Source organism: Hippoglossus stenolepis, chromosome 24, assembly GCF_022539355.2.
Source record: "Hippoglossus stenolepis isolate QCI-W04-F060 chromosome 24, HSTE1.2, whole genome shotgun sequence".
Lineage (NCBI taxonomy): Eukaryota > Metazoa > Chordata > Actinopteri > Pleuronectiformes > Pleuronectidae > Hippoglossus > Hippoglossus stenolepis.
The window spans coordinates 2455903-2471921 of NC_061506.1; the positions used below are offsets into that span (position 1 = coordinate 2455903).

General features: G+C 47.0%; 1 protein-coding gene across 3 annotated transcripts in view; it reads right to left on the minus strand.

The window, feature by feature from the left end:
• Positions 1–15709, minus strand: part of LOC118103239 (vang-like protein 1) — a 31364-nt gene extending 15655 nt beyond the window's left edge. The window contains exons 1-3 of one of the 3 annotated variants that reach the window (XM_035149967.2): positions 15534–15709; positions 8844–9076; positions 3353–3479 (exon numbers count right to left, since the gene is read on the minus strand). In XM_035149967.2, the coding sequence (XP_035005858.1) occupies positions 3353–3479; positions 8844–8914 (198 nt within the window). In that variant the 5' untranslated portion in view covers positions 8915–9076; positions 15534–15709. Of the gene's footprint in view, positions 1–3352; positions 3480–8843; positions 9077–9231; positions 9757–15533 lie in introns of those variants that run through there. The other 2 variants (XM_035149971.2, XM_035149968.2) reach the window with 2 other exon arrangements.
• Positions 15710–16019: the final 310 nt, after the last annotated feature.

Below are 16019 nucleotides of genomic sequence, written 5' to 3' on the forward strand. Positions count from 1 at the left end.
CAAGGATGTCTTTCTTCTCTCCTCCTCCACTCTCCCTCCCTCGCTTCCTTTTATCCCCCTCTCCCTCCGGGCATCCTCCGCTCATTCTGCACTCGTCTCTTGCCTCAGCACCACTCACCCTCCATCGCTTCTGACTCAGTGAGCACTGTGGTGTCGTCGTGCTGACACAACAGACACAACTCTGCTTATACGTTTCTCATCGTCATCATCACATGGACGTTTCATATATAATATATATGATCTGTGCCATAGATCCACTGTGGCCCCTGAACTATTAACCCTGTGAACTCCGCAATAGAAAAGCTCCTCCTTTCTTTCTCACTGTGAAGTCATTTCCTGGAGAATCTTCACATGCTTCATATCCTTAAACTCTGTGCAACCTAAGCTTCAAGGTTTTGTAAGTCAAATAAACATTATAAAGGAAAAAGGTGCTGTAATTGTGCTATAAATAAAACAAATACAAAAATCTGACATGTTTTTTTATTTAATCTATTGAATGTGGACACTGCAGTCACAGTATTAACAGCAGCTTGGTATATAAAGTTCCCTTTAACTCTACTTTGAGTTGGGCTGAAGAAAACACCAGCAAAGTGCTGTAGCAACAGAGGAAATATGTCAAAGTTTAAATTTGATGTTTTAGAGACATGCAACAAGAAGTTGGTGTGAGAACATCAGTGCATCTGGAGCCAAATCCCTTTTCACTACTTCCCTGCCAGAAACCAGCTGAACTCTCACTCGAGTGCAGGAACAACACCGGGAGCTACCTGTGGCCACACCCTGCTGATCCACCGAGGCAAATCCCAATCACACAAGGTTCTCTCTCAAATCTGCAGGTAATCATCTCAAAAATAATCCCAGCTCTACTTTCTCTCCCTCACTTGCAGGAGAGAGGTACGTGCTAATACTCAGAGAATTCTTTATGGTTTCAACAGATCACGTTTCTCCTGTTTGACACCTCACACAATGCCACACCACAACATTCTCCTGAGCTGCAAAGCTGGCATGCTGCAGCGAACTCCAATCGCTCTATCCACTCCGATATCCAGTTACCCACAACAATACAAGCAGGGCAAACTGACCTAATTACTCAGATGACTTAGTGTGAGTCCAGGTTATACTCACCTCCATTGTCCTTCACAAGCCCCACACCAGCTCAATAAGGCCAAGGCAGACTTGTGAAAGACATGTACTGGTACCACTCGTTCCCACCTTGAGACGTTAGTGACGAACGAGCACTTGAAGTGTAATGTTCACATTCACATACAGCCCGGCCTCCTTTTGGGTTATGATCAACTATCTTCACACATCTGACAATCTTCTGTTCTGGAAAATGACCGGACCCAATTTCCCTGACATTTTGAGTTTACGTCTGAAAACGTCTGAAACAACAGTGTGTCTCAACAGCAGGTAAATCCTCTGAGCAGTTCTCTGAATGAAGCAAACACTCCTCTTTTAGAATTCATGTGGGGCGGCTTCACAGAAGCATCACAGCCATGAGAAACTTTTGTGCTGGATTGTGAGGACATCCCTGCCCGGAGCGATGTGCTGCTCTGTCAGCCAAGACTCTGATTAAGTCCCAGCAGTGGAGTAATGAGCGCAGCACTGCACAGTCAGAGTCTCAGACGAGACTGACGCACTCACACAGGAGCATATGTGAGACGGCAGACCGGAATGCTAAATCAAACACACACACACACAGCATACGGATTTGTGCTGAGCCCCCCTCTCTCAGTAGAATTGGTGGCCCTGATTACTCCAACTAAAGCCAAACCCTCCCCACCCTGTCAGCAGCACTCCTGCAGGCCACAGCATGAATAAGACATGAGGAGCAGAATAGTAAGGATGGCTGTGCGCTCTGTGGCAAATCCTGTCATGTGGCAAAATTAGACGCAGACAATACAACACACAGTCACACGGGCAGTGCCATCGAGTCCTGCCACAAGGGAAAGTGAGCGCCAAGTAGGTCAGTAAACGATGGTGCATGTAGGTTTGTCTGTGCATGTTTGTGTTTGTCGTCTTCTCCCTTCAGCGGGTTAAGCGGAGCACTTGATGAAGGCCACAGTGCCAGACGGTTGTTTGTCTTGGTTAAGCCAAGGCTGAAACTGTGCTGAAATCTCCATCTCATCTTTCATTAAATACACGTGAGCCTTGCCAGCAGCGAGTCGTTAAAATTCCTGCTCTCTGAACATGAAGGAGGAACGACGGCCCACATTTCACGAAACAGACAACAGATCAGCTGCTCATCAAAATGCAATGAAGTCCCTCCTCTTAGTTAGATATCAGAAAGCATCTGGATGGTTCTGAACAATAAACTGCATCCGCTCAGACAAAAGCTTTTGAATATTAAGATAGAAAGTTTCAAATCTACATTCTTAAATCACTACGCTCAACAGAAAAGTGTCAGACTGAAATATATTTAGCTATTTCACAAATAAAGTAAAGGGATCGAAAGCTGTCATGTTTTGCCTCAACAACACAAATTAGCTGTTACTCATGTTGTTGGACCAAGAACTTGAAACCCCTGAAGTGCTACCAGGAGTTTCAGGTCTAAACATGCCAGCTTGCAGCACAACCTGCCCAGATAACACGCTGCTATCTGATCCACCTGTCTTTTATCTGCTCTGCCTTTTATATCACTCCAACAAGCATCCACTGTCTGGTGTATTCATCTCAACATGAGTCAGTAGACAAACCAAAACACATCCTGATGGAGCTGCTGAAACAAGAGCTGTGATAGAGTTTGACTGCAGCAGCCCAAATATTAAATAATGAATACCTTATATTTCTCTTTGACCAAATAATCTATCACATAATCCATCTGATCTTGCATATAGAGAAATAAAAGTCTGACTGAAATAACAGAAAGAGCAGCAAAGCCCCTGTTGTGGCTTGGCCTGGTCCACTTGTGCGGGGGTCCTTGTGGCCGTCTCTTCATCCTGCACTGGACCGTTCTGAACACTTGACCCCCTGCAGTCAAACATGGGTAATGGGATAAAGCAAAGTTGCACTGACTAGAGAAGCAATCTGCTGCATCCATATCCTGTTGAAATAGATTTCCTGAAAGTGACGGCCCAGACCTCGCCAAAAGTGGACTGGCCCTGTGGAAATACCAGATGGCCTGTCCCAGCCCAGGCTGATGAACACAATTATCATTCCAACTCCTATTGACTAGTAACTGATAAATCTCCAGTGCTCCAAATCCTTTGGAAATTGGATAAACCAGTATAATCGTATCCTACATTTGAGGGAACTTGTGGGAACATTGTTCAGTAATTGTGGGTCATTGTGTATACGTGTCTTCTGGCTTTGTAAGGCATGTGTGTGTTTATGTGATATTTATGCTCCGCCCTACCTGGACCTGCTCCCCCCTCACAGCCGAGTCCCCCAGCAGCGGCTCTGCAGGCGGCGTGTTGATTGTCACAGACTTCTCTGAGCGGCTGTCTTTGCTGCGCGGCTTGTGGCGGTCCCGGCTGCGCTCCCTGGAGAGAAAGAGCAAAAGAGTAGAAAATGATGGTTAGAGAAATCACGAGCCACAAGACATAAAGGGTTCCTCTTGGATGTAGAGAGTTGTGGGGTTCTCAGGGGACAGGATAAAAAAAATGGACACATTCAAAGCAGCAGAGACAAGCCTGCAGAAAGACACAGAGAGTTACATAGTGTATATGAACATACTGAGGGATCAGGGACAATGTGAAAGCCGGCAGTGGCTGGTTGAGTCAGATAAGACCAGAGCTGCCCCCTGTGGAGAACTTACCCCTCCCCACTTCACTGTCTCTACCAGGCCCTCCGTCCCTAACATATGAGCTCCATTAGCCAGACTGACCCCTGCACTTACAGCCCTAATCTGTGCGGAGCGTGAACGCTGGGTCTCCCCATCCTCCGCTCCAGCATCACCATGGGCACATGGCGCCGTGCCCACTCTGCAGCTCCATTACCACAGACGAGCTCAGCAGCCCCAGTTAATCCCTCATCTGTCTCCTTCCCCCTCCGGCTGCTGACATCTTGAACATGGTACATACAGTATTCTATACTTTTAACAGAACACACACACACACACACACTGCTACACTGCTAAATGCCTCATATTTAAATTTGTATTGGAGCTTTGAGAGCTGTTGGAGGAAACTGGGACAGACAGACCCCAAAGAAAAGATCTGATACAGATATAAAATACTAAATATTTCCTAAAGAGATTAAGCATCAGGCAAAAAACCTGTATGTAAGGTCTGCGTGGCCTTGACCTTTGACCTTCAATCACCAAAATCAAATCGATTCATCAGATTAGTGATCACAGCCATGACTTTTATATTTATTACTGGACAAACATGGTGGGCATCAGATGAATAGAAGACGTCATGTGGTTCCTTTGCAGCTGCAACGTAGAACTGGATCTTTACAGATGCTGTTCTCTTTGTTTTGTTAAATCCTAATTGAGTTTCCTGCTGCCTCCGAGCATTTTGTTTCACAGTAATCACTCCTTTTGTAGGAGTGACATTACACAGAAGTGAAACTAATCTAATTTACACAACACAGGAGGGGTGTTTTGCATGAAGCTCTCCATTGAGACACTGGAGCAAACACAGGGCAACACGAGCATTATTTTGTAGACATCTGAATAGTCATTCTCCTTCTGCCTCAGGTGTGGTCTCCACAAACCCCCGAGGGAATGTCTGGCTGCCTGCTGCACACTTAGAGGGTTTTCAAGCCTTAGCTGATTAAAAACGTGGGAGACCGTAGACATGACCACAGATTTCTAACATTTCACACACTGGACGAGCCACACACGCTCCGTACAGCAGAGCTTTATACATCCTCATGTGATCGTTTGTTAATACAAATATTGAGAAGAACTTTCATCTATTCAAAGTAAGGTGACAAAGTGTGACAAGTCTAAAAAGTTCCTCATAAATACTGAACTATAGACGACAAACTGGAATTAAATGCATCCTGCACCATAACAGCCCATAACCATAATGAACAGGATATCCTGCCTGCAGGGGAATCAGTAAATCATCAGTATGATGTATGAGAGTGTGACAGTAGTGGATATGTTCCAGTATAATAGAGCTGAATTGATTCCAAGTGTTAGAGGGTGTTGACCAGTCTGCTTTCCGACACTATTCTTGTACTTCCTTTAGAATGTGGACACGATTTCCTCGAGAAAGTCGCGACAGAAACGTTTCACACAGGGAGAGAAAGTCTCCAGTCGCCAGCAGAAACCTCCTCCAGCGACAGAGACACATAATGTGATCTAATACATCCGGGAAGTGGATGTAAGCCTTTCAAATATATTACAGCCATCATTACTGCGATAAATGTTATTAGAGCTATCAGCGCTACTGCAGCAATGGTTATTCCAGGGAGAGAGATCATCAGTCAGCGGTTGTCACTGATTAGGATTATTAATTGGGGAGGGGGGGGAACTGGGAGGAGACGAGCACAGAGCAGTGATTCTAATATAGAGAGGCAGAGTGTGGTTGACACGCTGCCGTCAAGAACAAGAAGGTGAGGGAACACCTGGTTCTCACCGAGCTGGCGTGACGGAAAGTGTGTGAGAAAAAGCTGCAAAGACGATTTAAGTGCGACAGATTTACAAAGAGCACAAAAAGCATTTTGAAATGAGAGAAGCGATTGTAGATGCACAAGCAGAACCTGTGGGGAACGGCTTGAATAGATCAGCCCCTCTGCCCCGGCCTGCTTTCTCATTCTCCCCCCAGGAAGCTTCTGGGGCGATCGCACTGCACAGAAACCTCAGTCCCAACACACCTTCTCCTCCGTCTCCCCCCTTTCCCACAGACTCCCTCTGCCTCATTAGCATGCAGCCGCCTCGTTGGTATTCCAACAGTGCGCCGCGCCATGATCTGATTAATGGAATTTGACTTCCAGCGTGGATCCCTGAATCGGGTGAGGCTTGTTGGAGCCGTGAGGATTGTGGGGGAGGCGGGTTGGGGAAGGGGGCTGCCTGGCAAAAGTGGGGCAGGGTCTTGCCAATTAGGCTGCGAGAGCGCCATTTCCACCGAACACCTGAGGATGAGAGCGGCCGTGATCACAGTCTCCACCTCCACACAGAGGGAGGCTGCTGAGGAAACACAGCCAGCTCGGCACGTCAACGTGTCCACGGTCCAATTTGGTCTCTGTTTGTGGCCTGCGGAGCTTAGTGTCAATGCTCCAGAGCTCGGAGGGGTCAGGAGGCCAAATCAAAAATGACCACCCTCACACTCAGCTCGTCGTCTCAAACCGGTAAATAATATTCAGGGTTTCAACATTTCTCTTAATCACAAACTCATTTTAAAAAGAAAACATCCTCGGCTGCAAATTTAGCAATGACTGGTCCGACCTGGTGTCAACATCCGTCCTGGGTGATCACATGTCCACGTCTGAACGGGGCCTTTGCTACTTTAAAGTGTCCGATAAGCTCCAGCAGTCATGGTGACGGCTGGAGGACGTGTGATGTGAACCAGGTTGAAGCAGCTCTGGGTGTGAGGAGCGGCCCCGTGGCTCGGCTGCTGCCCAGGATCAGCTTCATACATGTAACACGACAATGAGGTGACACATTCCAGAGACAAATAACACGTTCCCACTGTCAAACTACCACCGTGTCCCCACAGCTCAGGCCAGACCTAGTTATTACACAAACAGGACTGCAGTCGGATGCTGATCACTGGTTTCACTGCTGATAATAATCTAGATTTTCACAAGTGTCATGTTTTTGTTCCCAGTCGTCCAAAACTAACAGATACTCAGTTAAGTATATTATCTAACAAAGAAAATCTTCAAATCCTCATCTTTAATAAACTGGGTGTGTTTGTCATTATCGCTTTCAATGATTATTTCATTTCTACAATATCTGCCGACCACAAACAAATTCACGAAGCGAGACCAAAAAGTTTCTGTTTTATTACAGAATTAGAGTAATTCAGTCAATAAAAACTGAACATTAAATTCTCTAAGAGGACTTTCATCTGGGAACCTATAAATTATATGACTGAATTATCTTAAATTACACACTAAGTCCTGCGCATATGCTGCGTGCTGCTCTATAATTGGAGCTTTACCCATTAAATGAACCAATTTTCCACATGAGCGGCTGCTAATACGTGATTTGCTATTTAATAATCATTGAAATGCAAAAAATTGACAGTGGCAGATGCAGGATTTGGTTCAATACTCAGCGATCAGGCTCATCTGAGTGGATTAAAATAAGGAATAGAATAAAAAAGGTGAATAAGTACGATACCAGTACTGAAAAGACTATTTTGTTAAGCAGTGATTAAACAAGCTCTTAATTCAGTTTGAATGGCCACAGACAGAGCAGCCGCTCTCTGCTCTTACTGCAGAACCACAGGAACATGTGTCTATCTTGGACACTAGTTGATGATTACTTGGAACATGATGGGGGCAAAATGTAAAGTAGGAAATATCCAAATCCACAAACTCTCCACTTCCGTTAATGAAAATCCAAACCAATCCGATTCAATTCTTCTATTATAATCTGATAAATTCACACATGCACAAACACAATACAGGGTAATGTTCTTGTGTGTGTGTATTTGTACACATGCCTAAATCTGTTCCCAATCCCAGCATCAGTGTAATTAGACAACAGACTCACGCGCAGCACTACCTCGGCGTGAAAAGATTCAGACGAGGAAAGCAGAGCGGTTTCAAAGACACCAATTTAGTTTTTGTGTGTGTGAATCAAACCGCCAGCTGGTTGCTTTGGAGCCGTCATGGTGAGAGCGGTTGGGCAGGGGAGTGAAAAGCGTTTGGCGTGGATGACCGCATGCTCCCTTTCCAAATTTCACTCATTTGAGAGGCTGAGAGAGCAGAGAAAATAAAGGACCAGGAGCTCGCACCCTCCTCATCTTTGATTCCACTCTTGCTCCACATTACTTTGAGCTAACTGGACACATTCCTGCCCTGGGGAATGCCAGCCAGTGGGGAACCAGTGATACGCCTGCGCCTCCGCATCCTAAGAGGGTAGAGACCAATCCATTCAAGACGTGGGAGGAGAGAAGCTGATACAGAGACGAGGTCAAGAATCAGCCAGAAAGGGGGCAGCTGCTGCGTTCATATCACGATGGACACATGGGAGCAAAAGAAACGAGGGTAGGACGAGAGGAACGAGAGTAAAGAGGGCGAGAAGGATAAAGAGAGAGGGGATAGAAAGTGACCGATGACATGAGAGAGGAGACGATGACAGGCGTGCACTGAGGGCCGAGCGTCACGTTTCAGGACCACGCAAAGTCCCTCAAACAGGTGGCAGCGAGAGTGGGAGCGGCCACGGCGAACCAGGGGAGATGTATGGCGAGCGAGCTGGAGGGGGCCGCCCGTGACAAGGAAGGGGCTGTTGTTGAACAGGAATGCCCTCCTCTCATCTCCACTCGGGCTCTCAACGTATCCGCTGAGCCATCAGTCAGTCAGGCCTCTTCAGCACCTGTCTTCCACTGCCTTCCTGACGCCTGTCAACCACAGCCATTTCAATGCTGACAGATTAATGCGCCTACACGGGCTGTGGCCCCCACACATGCTCAGCTAGAGAGGAGGGGATCACGGAGGTGGACGGAGAAGGTTGAGGAAGCAGAAAACCCAGGCACACAAATTAGAATCACGATAAACTCACATAAAGTAAAACATCTGCAGCAAATACGTAAAAACTAGTGAATGGTCTCAGCACATCTGGATGTTTGCACACATTCTGTGCCCTGCAGGGCGACGTGCAAGTTCAGCTACAGATCAGCAGTCTCTTAAATGACATAACCGTACGCTACATAAAACCCTCCAGCCCTGCAGGTAGAAGCAGACGGAAGGAAACTGAATTATTTAGCAGGATCAAGTCTTACCCATGCCTGTGGGAACCCCGGGAGCGTCCAGAGTAGTAGGAATAGCCCGAGTAGGTGGACTCAGTGTCCATGGTGGAGCAGTCCTGCCCAGGCAGGGCTCAGCGGAACCTGTGCGCTGTCTCGCTGAGCTGGGGGCGACCAATCGACTCGCTCAAGAGGCTAACAGAGGTGGCGAGCGATCAGCAGTCAGGCTTGAAAGCGACCCTGGGGGCGCTCGGTGAGGAGACATCAACCTGGAGGGCGGAGAAGACAGAGAATTTAAATTCAAAACGTGGGATGTCTGGGAAAACTGCCCACGTCTGTCTGTGTCTGGCACAGACAAGAGCATTACAGACTCAATCACTTATTTTCTGCATCACATCTATTTTTACTAAAGTATTGTTGGCACCTGCCAAACACAAGTTTGCTTATGGGCCTGGATTCATCTGCGGCTGCATCACAATCAGCTTCTCCTCCGTACAGCGGCTCTCAGGGGGCTTCGTTCCAGCTCAGTGTTCCAGGTAAATGAATCATCGCTGCAGTCAAACAGCAATTTGCTCTTATTCCCACGTGGCTGACGACTGTTGTTCTGACTCACAGCAGACGATTTGAGCCTGAGACTGACGAGCAAACTGTGAAAATAAAATACCCTTAATAGTGGAGGTGTCTCTGTGATGTTAACTACAATAACAGGACATGCACAGAGCTGATGTCCTTGTTTTACCTCAACACTTAATTGTGTCACTATACCATGAAGACGCATGTTCTAACAGTGCTTAAAACATTCAACAACGCTTCACATTTACTATCATAGAAAACATCGCTCCCTGCAGCAGGTGGGGGGGTGAAAGCTGCATTAGGAGAAAATACTGGCTGTTTATTGACAGCTCTTGATTCTGTGAGGTCAGAGTGAGCTGTGTTTGAATGAGATAAATTTGGCTCTGTCAGATTAAAAGCACATGTCTGAGTACCCCCTCTTGTGGGAGGAAGAGAATGAGAGATGTGAGTCACAAGTAGCTTCAGGCGTGTTGTAAATACACTTGTGTAAGGTACACACACACACACACACACACACACACACACACACACACACACACACACACACACACACACACACACACACACACACACACACACACACACACACACACACACACACACACACACACACACAACCTTTCAGGCTCCTCCGGGCGAGATGGAAAATGGTAAACGTGAAATACACCAACTCAAAATACCTAAATCAAATATGTGCTCAGTCCCCTGTACACAAGCACTTTGAGTCTGTCCATCTATTACACAGCCGCAACCCTGATGGGGAGCTGATATAAAACAGGAGACTGGATCTAACACCTGAAAGTCTGAACCAAGCTTCATGTCTTTGTTAAGTTTTCAAGGTGAAGACTGAAGCAATCCTGCAAGCTGCTTCTACTTCTTTCTGTTCTTCTACTCTTTAAAGCTTTCTCAACTTCACAACAGAAAAAGTCAGACGTGGCGAGAAGCTGCAGTTTATCGTCCTGAGTGAAACCTGCACTGAATCTCTCAGGCCTGGCTCCCGGCGCAGACACAAAGATTTACGGCTGATTTATGGCTCCAGTAGCAATTGATCAAATCGTCTCCCTTTCAAGACGCCCCTGCTTTTCTGCATTCACAACCCCAGGGGGAAGAAAAGGAGTCGTTCAGAGCAACTACACTTCTTATCTGCGTCTTGGAGGGAAACACACACATCACTCGGTCCAAACTACACTGTAGCACATAACATCTAGAATGACCCACTTCTGAGGAGTGTGGTGTCAGCAGATCTGTGTGTGTGTGTACATGCATGATTGCATGACTGTCACAGATACCTGGAAATGCTTTGAAGGTTGCGCAGCTGCATATTTATATATTCTCATTCTGCAAATCATTTCAAACACCTGAATCATCCTCACACGCTGACAAATGCTTCCTCCGCTGGTTCTCTGCAGTCTCACCAGCAGCGGCGTGGCTGATCCTGAGCGATCGTGGAAAAGTACATTTTCCAGAGTTTGTCTGTGACCCATGAAGAACACGGCAGGAGATTGTCCGAGTCAGACTCGTTCACAACAACAGGGAAATGTCCGGAACATCCAGGCGAGGGGTGGAGCCTGCAGAGCAGCAAGAGGCAGGACATGACGTGTAAATCACAGTTTTATTTATGGCAAATCAGCGTCGGCCCTTATCACCGAAACCTCTTAAATCTTGTCATCTTTCAAGAAAGCGAATATTTGCCAAAGCATCACACTTTAAAACTGTGGGATAAAATCCCAGCTGTTAACCCAGGCCTTCTGCTCTACTGCAGGAATTCACCTGTTAACTAGCGGCTGCTAAACAAGCTGGACACCATCACAGAGGCATTTCCATCACCTGGTTAATCCTCTTAAAAGAAGGGCATGTGGCTAAATGAGGGATTAATAGGGTTGAATGAGTGCGTGGTCCAGGTTCAGTCAGAGTGCAGCCGCGTTAGAAGCTGATTGATTATTTCCTACTTTAGTGCTTCTCCTCTTAACAAGCAGGACTCGCTATCTTCACACTTCATCTCGAACTACTTCAGATGCTTCACACTGAGCCAGCCCGTCCAGAGGCCTGGCCCTGAGCTCTATATTCACATGAAACTGGATACGCGGGTGTTCTCACAAGTGGTTTCTGTCTTTGCCATGCCGGGGGAAATTGGAAAGCGGAACCACTTCAAGTTTGCAGGGAGAATCCAAAGCTGAAATAGAAATCCCTGTGACTGGGTGGGAGGGGGCCATGGCAGGTTCTTCACAGTAATCCCAGACCCCTGCTGAGCTGCCGGCTTGTCTGCTTGTCCTGGTAAACAGTGGCAGCAAGCAGCGTGAGAGGAGACTCAAGCATGAAGGATCATTTCATACATTTTGAGAATTTTCTGAGTGCCAACACTGTCGTAAAAATTCCTTGAACATAGCACCAGGGTGTTATGACTTTCAGCTACAGAAAATAAAACTGTAAAGACGCAAATGTCCCGACATAACTGAACAGGAGTGAAGAACTGAGCGAAGAATCCACATTCAGGTTCCTGGACACGAAGGTAAACAGCCCCCGAGAACATAGCTCCATCTCTGAGCAGAGAGCTGGAGCAACTTTACACTGCAGCCACAAGACAAGTGCTGTCAGCCAGCGGACACCGATCAGCACCGCTCCGCTGCACCTTTCACATCACGTCCAATAAACACAGCGAGCGGCGCCACGCGGCCAGACTCAAGTCAGTGGCCGATGTGGACATATAAACATACCAACACGTTGACACCCGAGCTGTGGAGGAGATGTTTTGTGGAGTAAATGGAACATGTGAGACATCAGGAGTCAAAAGATTATGCATGGTTGCTTTTGAGTTGGAGAAAAGAGGGAAACAAAGGAGGGAGAGTCGCCTTCATGTCCAATTTAGAGAATAAAACCATGGAAGCTCGTAAACAGTGGAGATAAAGGAAGGACTGTACTGTTGCACGATAATTATAATTATATCAATATATCAAAAATTGCAGTTGCACGCTGCTCCAAAGATGTAAAGGTCAGTAAATACACAAACATTCATGGATGTTTATGCGCCAACTCCCAGAAGTTCAATGCACGTCATGATGTCGCACTGGAAAAGGTGCAGCATCAGCATCTAGACTGCCAACATAAAGAAGAAGAAGAAGAAATTAGCAAAGAGAGGAACAGTGAGCGTTAAGCGAGCTTCTCTGAGTCGCTGCCCTGCTTCTGATCTTCTGAAGAAACACTTGAGTAGGAGTCAAGCAAGGAGCACAAACAGTGCTTCCACTTTCTGTGTGAAACAGCAAATTAAGCATCTAACGACCCAGAGAAAATGACCCGTGATGTTTTCATTCCAAACCTCCTCTCAGGCAAGTCGCTCATCCGTTCTTCCTTTTCAGCAGAATAGAAGAGAGGCCCCCTGCAGCTCACTGACACTCAGCAGTGATTAATCCTAAAGTCCCACAGCCTTTTATTCCACATCTTTGATTCCAGCACAACGACTGTTCCTCTCCTTTTAGAGAATAATCCAATCTGTGACTAAGAGACAAATGTTTAGAAAAAGCACCGCTTCTCTCCTGCGCCCTGATTGGAATCACCAGGCCTGAGTTAGTTGACAACAAATGGTCTTGGAGTAATGACCGTTGATGCAATTAAAAGCTCATCAGCATTTAGAGATAATGGAGTATTATACGATGTATGTTTCCTGGGTGGAAAAGCTCTGACTTGACATTTAGCACAATCTGCAGATCACGTCTGTTTTTGATCGATCGTAAAAATGAAATTAGCCTCCTGGGTTAATTCGTCAGCGTGCCCCCGCTCGTCTGTCCCCCCACCTTTCGGCCTCCTCCCTCCGTAACCATGACGCCCTCGTGGCACTGCCTCTATTATCACCGTGATAACACATCTCCTCACACCAACCGGCTCATGCAGAATAATGATTTCACTCCGACGAGAGAGGAGGCAGCAGCGCGACGGTCACAGGACAAGTCGGGACGGGAGGGAACATGACAAGTCGGTGTGGAAGTTAGGGCCGGTCACATGCTCGCAGTGTTGCTGTCAATGACGGAGTGAATGAGGGCCTTTCTGTCTGAGGAATTCCATCCCATGTGTCGGTGAAAACACACAGAGCAACAACAACAGCTGCTTATTACTGACCAACACACCTTCGATCACTGCACAAGCATCCACCTGCAGTGAGGGAGGGAGGTCCGACTATCACAGACTCATACACCTTGTTCACATCTGACCTTAACCTGATGTGCTGCTGTTACCAGGCAACCAGAGGACGTGGGTCACTGGTGGTGAGGAGATAAACCAGCTGTTGATCACAACCAGGGGTATCAAAGTCTGACCCTTGGACAAAATCAAGAAAAACTACACTACACCTCAAGTTGATCCCCATAGCAACACGTTAGGCAGTTTGCTGCTGGAGTTGACTCACATGCTGCAGTTCACCGCCCCGAGGCCACAAGTGACGTGTCTGGAAAAACTCCCACGTCCAAATAAAAAATAAACATCACTTCGATGTCCACATTCTTTTTCCCCCTGGAACGAGTCAAATCAAATGTTTTTTTACGTGCTCTGCAAGCAAGCACCCCCATGTTAGTAAGTAGCACACGCTCCCTAAACTCAAGCACACACACACCTCACATCTGAGAGCTCCTGACAGCCGCTCTCATCATCGCTGTCAATATTATCTGCAGCTGTCACGCAAACCAGAGCCGCTCTCCTGGGACGGGGGGGCCAAGAGGAATCGGAATCACACAACATTCGGATGCTTGTTCCTCCAGAACATAAAAGTCCGTACGATAACGACGCCCTTGCATAATTTATGGAGGGAAGACATTGCTCCAGACACAGTTTAATGTCAGCCCACGCTGTCGTGCACTGCTTCCTCACACAGCTACACAGATCTGAGATAAGCTGTGTGTATTTATAGTTAGATGTATGTGTAGTCACAGTGCAGGTCACACACGCTTTCAATGAGGTCCTCAGTTAAGAATAATCTGATTTTAACTTTCAGGTGATAAAGCCATTCATCGTGTTAATATTGTTATTATCAACAAGTAGAGTTGGAAATAACTAATCTGTTAAATATCTGTCAGTGGAAATTTAAAAAATGCCTTTAGGACACCTTGCTGGGAGGCGGGGCTCCGACTCTTGGTCAGCATTGGTCCTTCAAGGTCCTGGACAGTTTGAAACACTTCATCATACATTAAAGTAAATGGCAAACTACACAATATTATATATTGTATAGATTGCATAAATTAAAATGATATAATTGGTATTTATATATGATGGATGCAAGTATGGATGGATGCATGGATACATAAATACATAGATAGAAAGATAGATAGATAGATAGATAGATAGATAGATAATGATAGAAAGATAGATAGATAGATTTAGGTTATTAAATCATAAATCATATATATGTGCAGCAGTAGCACCTGTTCAGATCTATTTTAAATGGAGGAAACTGACTTATTCTCCATGTTGGTGAGTCACACAGGTAATAAAGTGCTGCGGTGACACACTGGAGCAAACAGGCGGAGGTTGTGCTACGTTATAACCGGTTTGTGTGAAGTTTCTCCGGGCGGCTCCGGAGCAGGTTTACCCGGCCTGCCCCCACCTGTGACCCGGCAGGCTGGCGGGGCTGGAGCCAGGAAACTCCCTGGTTGTCACCGTGGCCTCCCGCCTCCCCTCACCCGCTCCCTCTGCTTCACTTTGACAACACGTTAGAAGAACTGGTTCAAACCCCTCTTTGTTTTTAGCGGGTTGTGTTTTAAAGGGATCCGGCTGTGGAGCCTCCTGCAGCAGGTTGCGGCTCCCTGCGGGGCTGCGGCGCTCGGCAGCCGGGTACTGCGGCTCCGGTCCGGCGGGAGGACCACCGCGGACTGTCCTCCGCTGGTTCTGGGAGTTCGAGGCTCGGAAACACACGGAAGTGGCCGTGAAGCGGACGTGAAGTGTGGCCATGAATGAACACGGAGACGGCTCCAGGGAAGGAGTCGGTGCGGGAGAGTGCGTGGATGTGACCGCAGTTCGGAGGAAGTTGTTCCCGCAGCAGATCCAGGGCGTGTTCCGTGTTTCTTTATGGAACCAGCACTGTTTATCATGGTGTTGGTCACCAGGTACAACACACTGTTACACACTGCGTCTGACACAGGACTGTAAGGAACACAACACAACAACACTCACCTGTCCCTGGCGGTGCAGGTTCGATTCCCGTGGCTGATGGTGTACCCAGCGGCTGCAGCGGAGTGAGTCCCGCAGCTGGCGGTGCGTGGAGGAGGAAGCAGCGGGGAGAAGCAGAGGATCGGTCCGGTCCTCAGGAAGCTCCAGGGGGCTGAGCCTCTGCTCGGCACTACCCGCACCTGCCGCCAGGGGGCCGTGTTCAGCACAGGAGGAGACCCTGGTCACATAAAATCAACTTTATTGTTCCAAACACAGGGAGACAAAATATTACACAAATAAATCATGTACACAATATTCACTGTATTACAGAGTATTATACTAGAATATACACCTACACAGACAGACAGAGATAAATAGATAGATAGATAGATAGAGAGAGAGAGAGATAGATAGACAGACATATTGATAGAGAGAGAGATAGATAGATAGATAGAGAGAGAGAGAGATAGAGAGAGAGATAGAGAGAGAGAGAGAGAGAGAGATAGATAG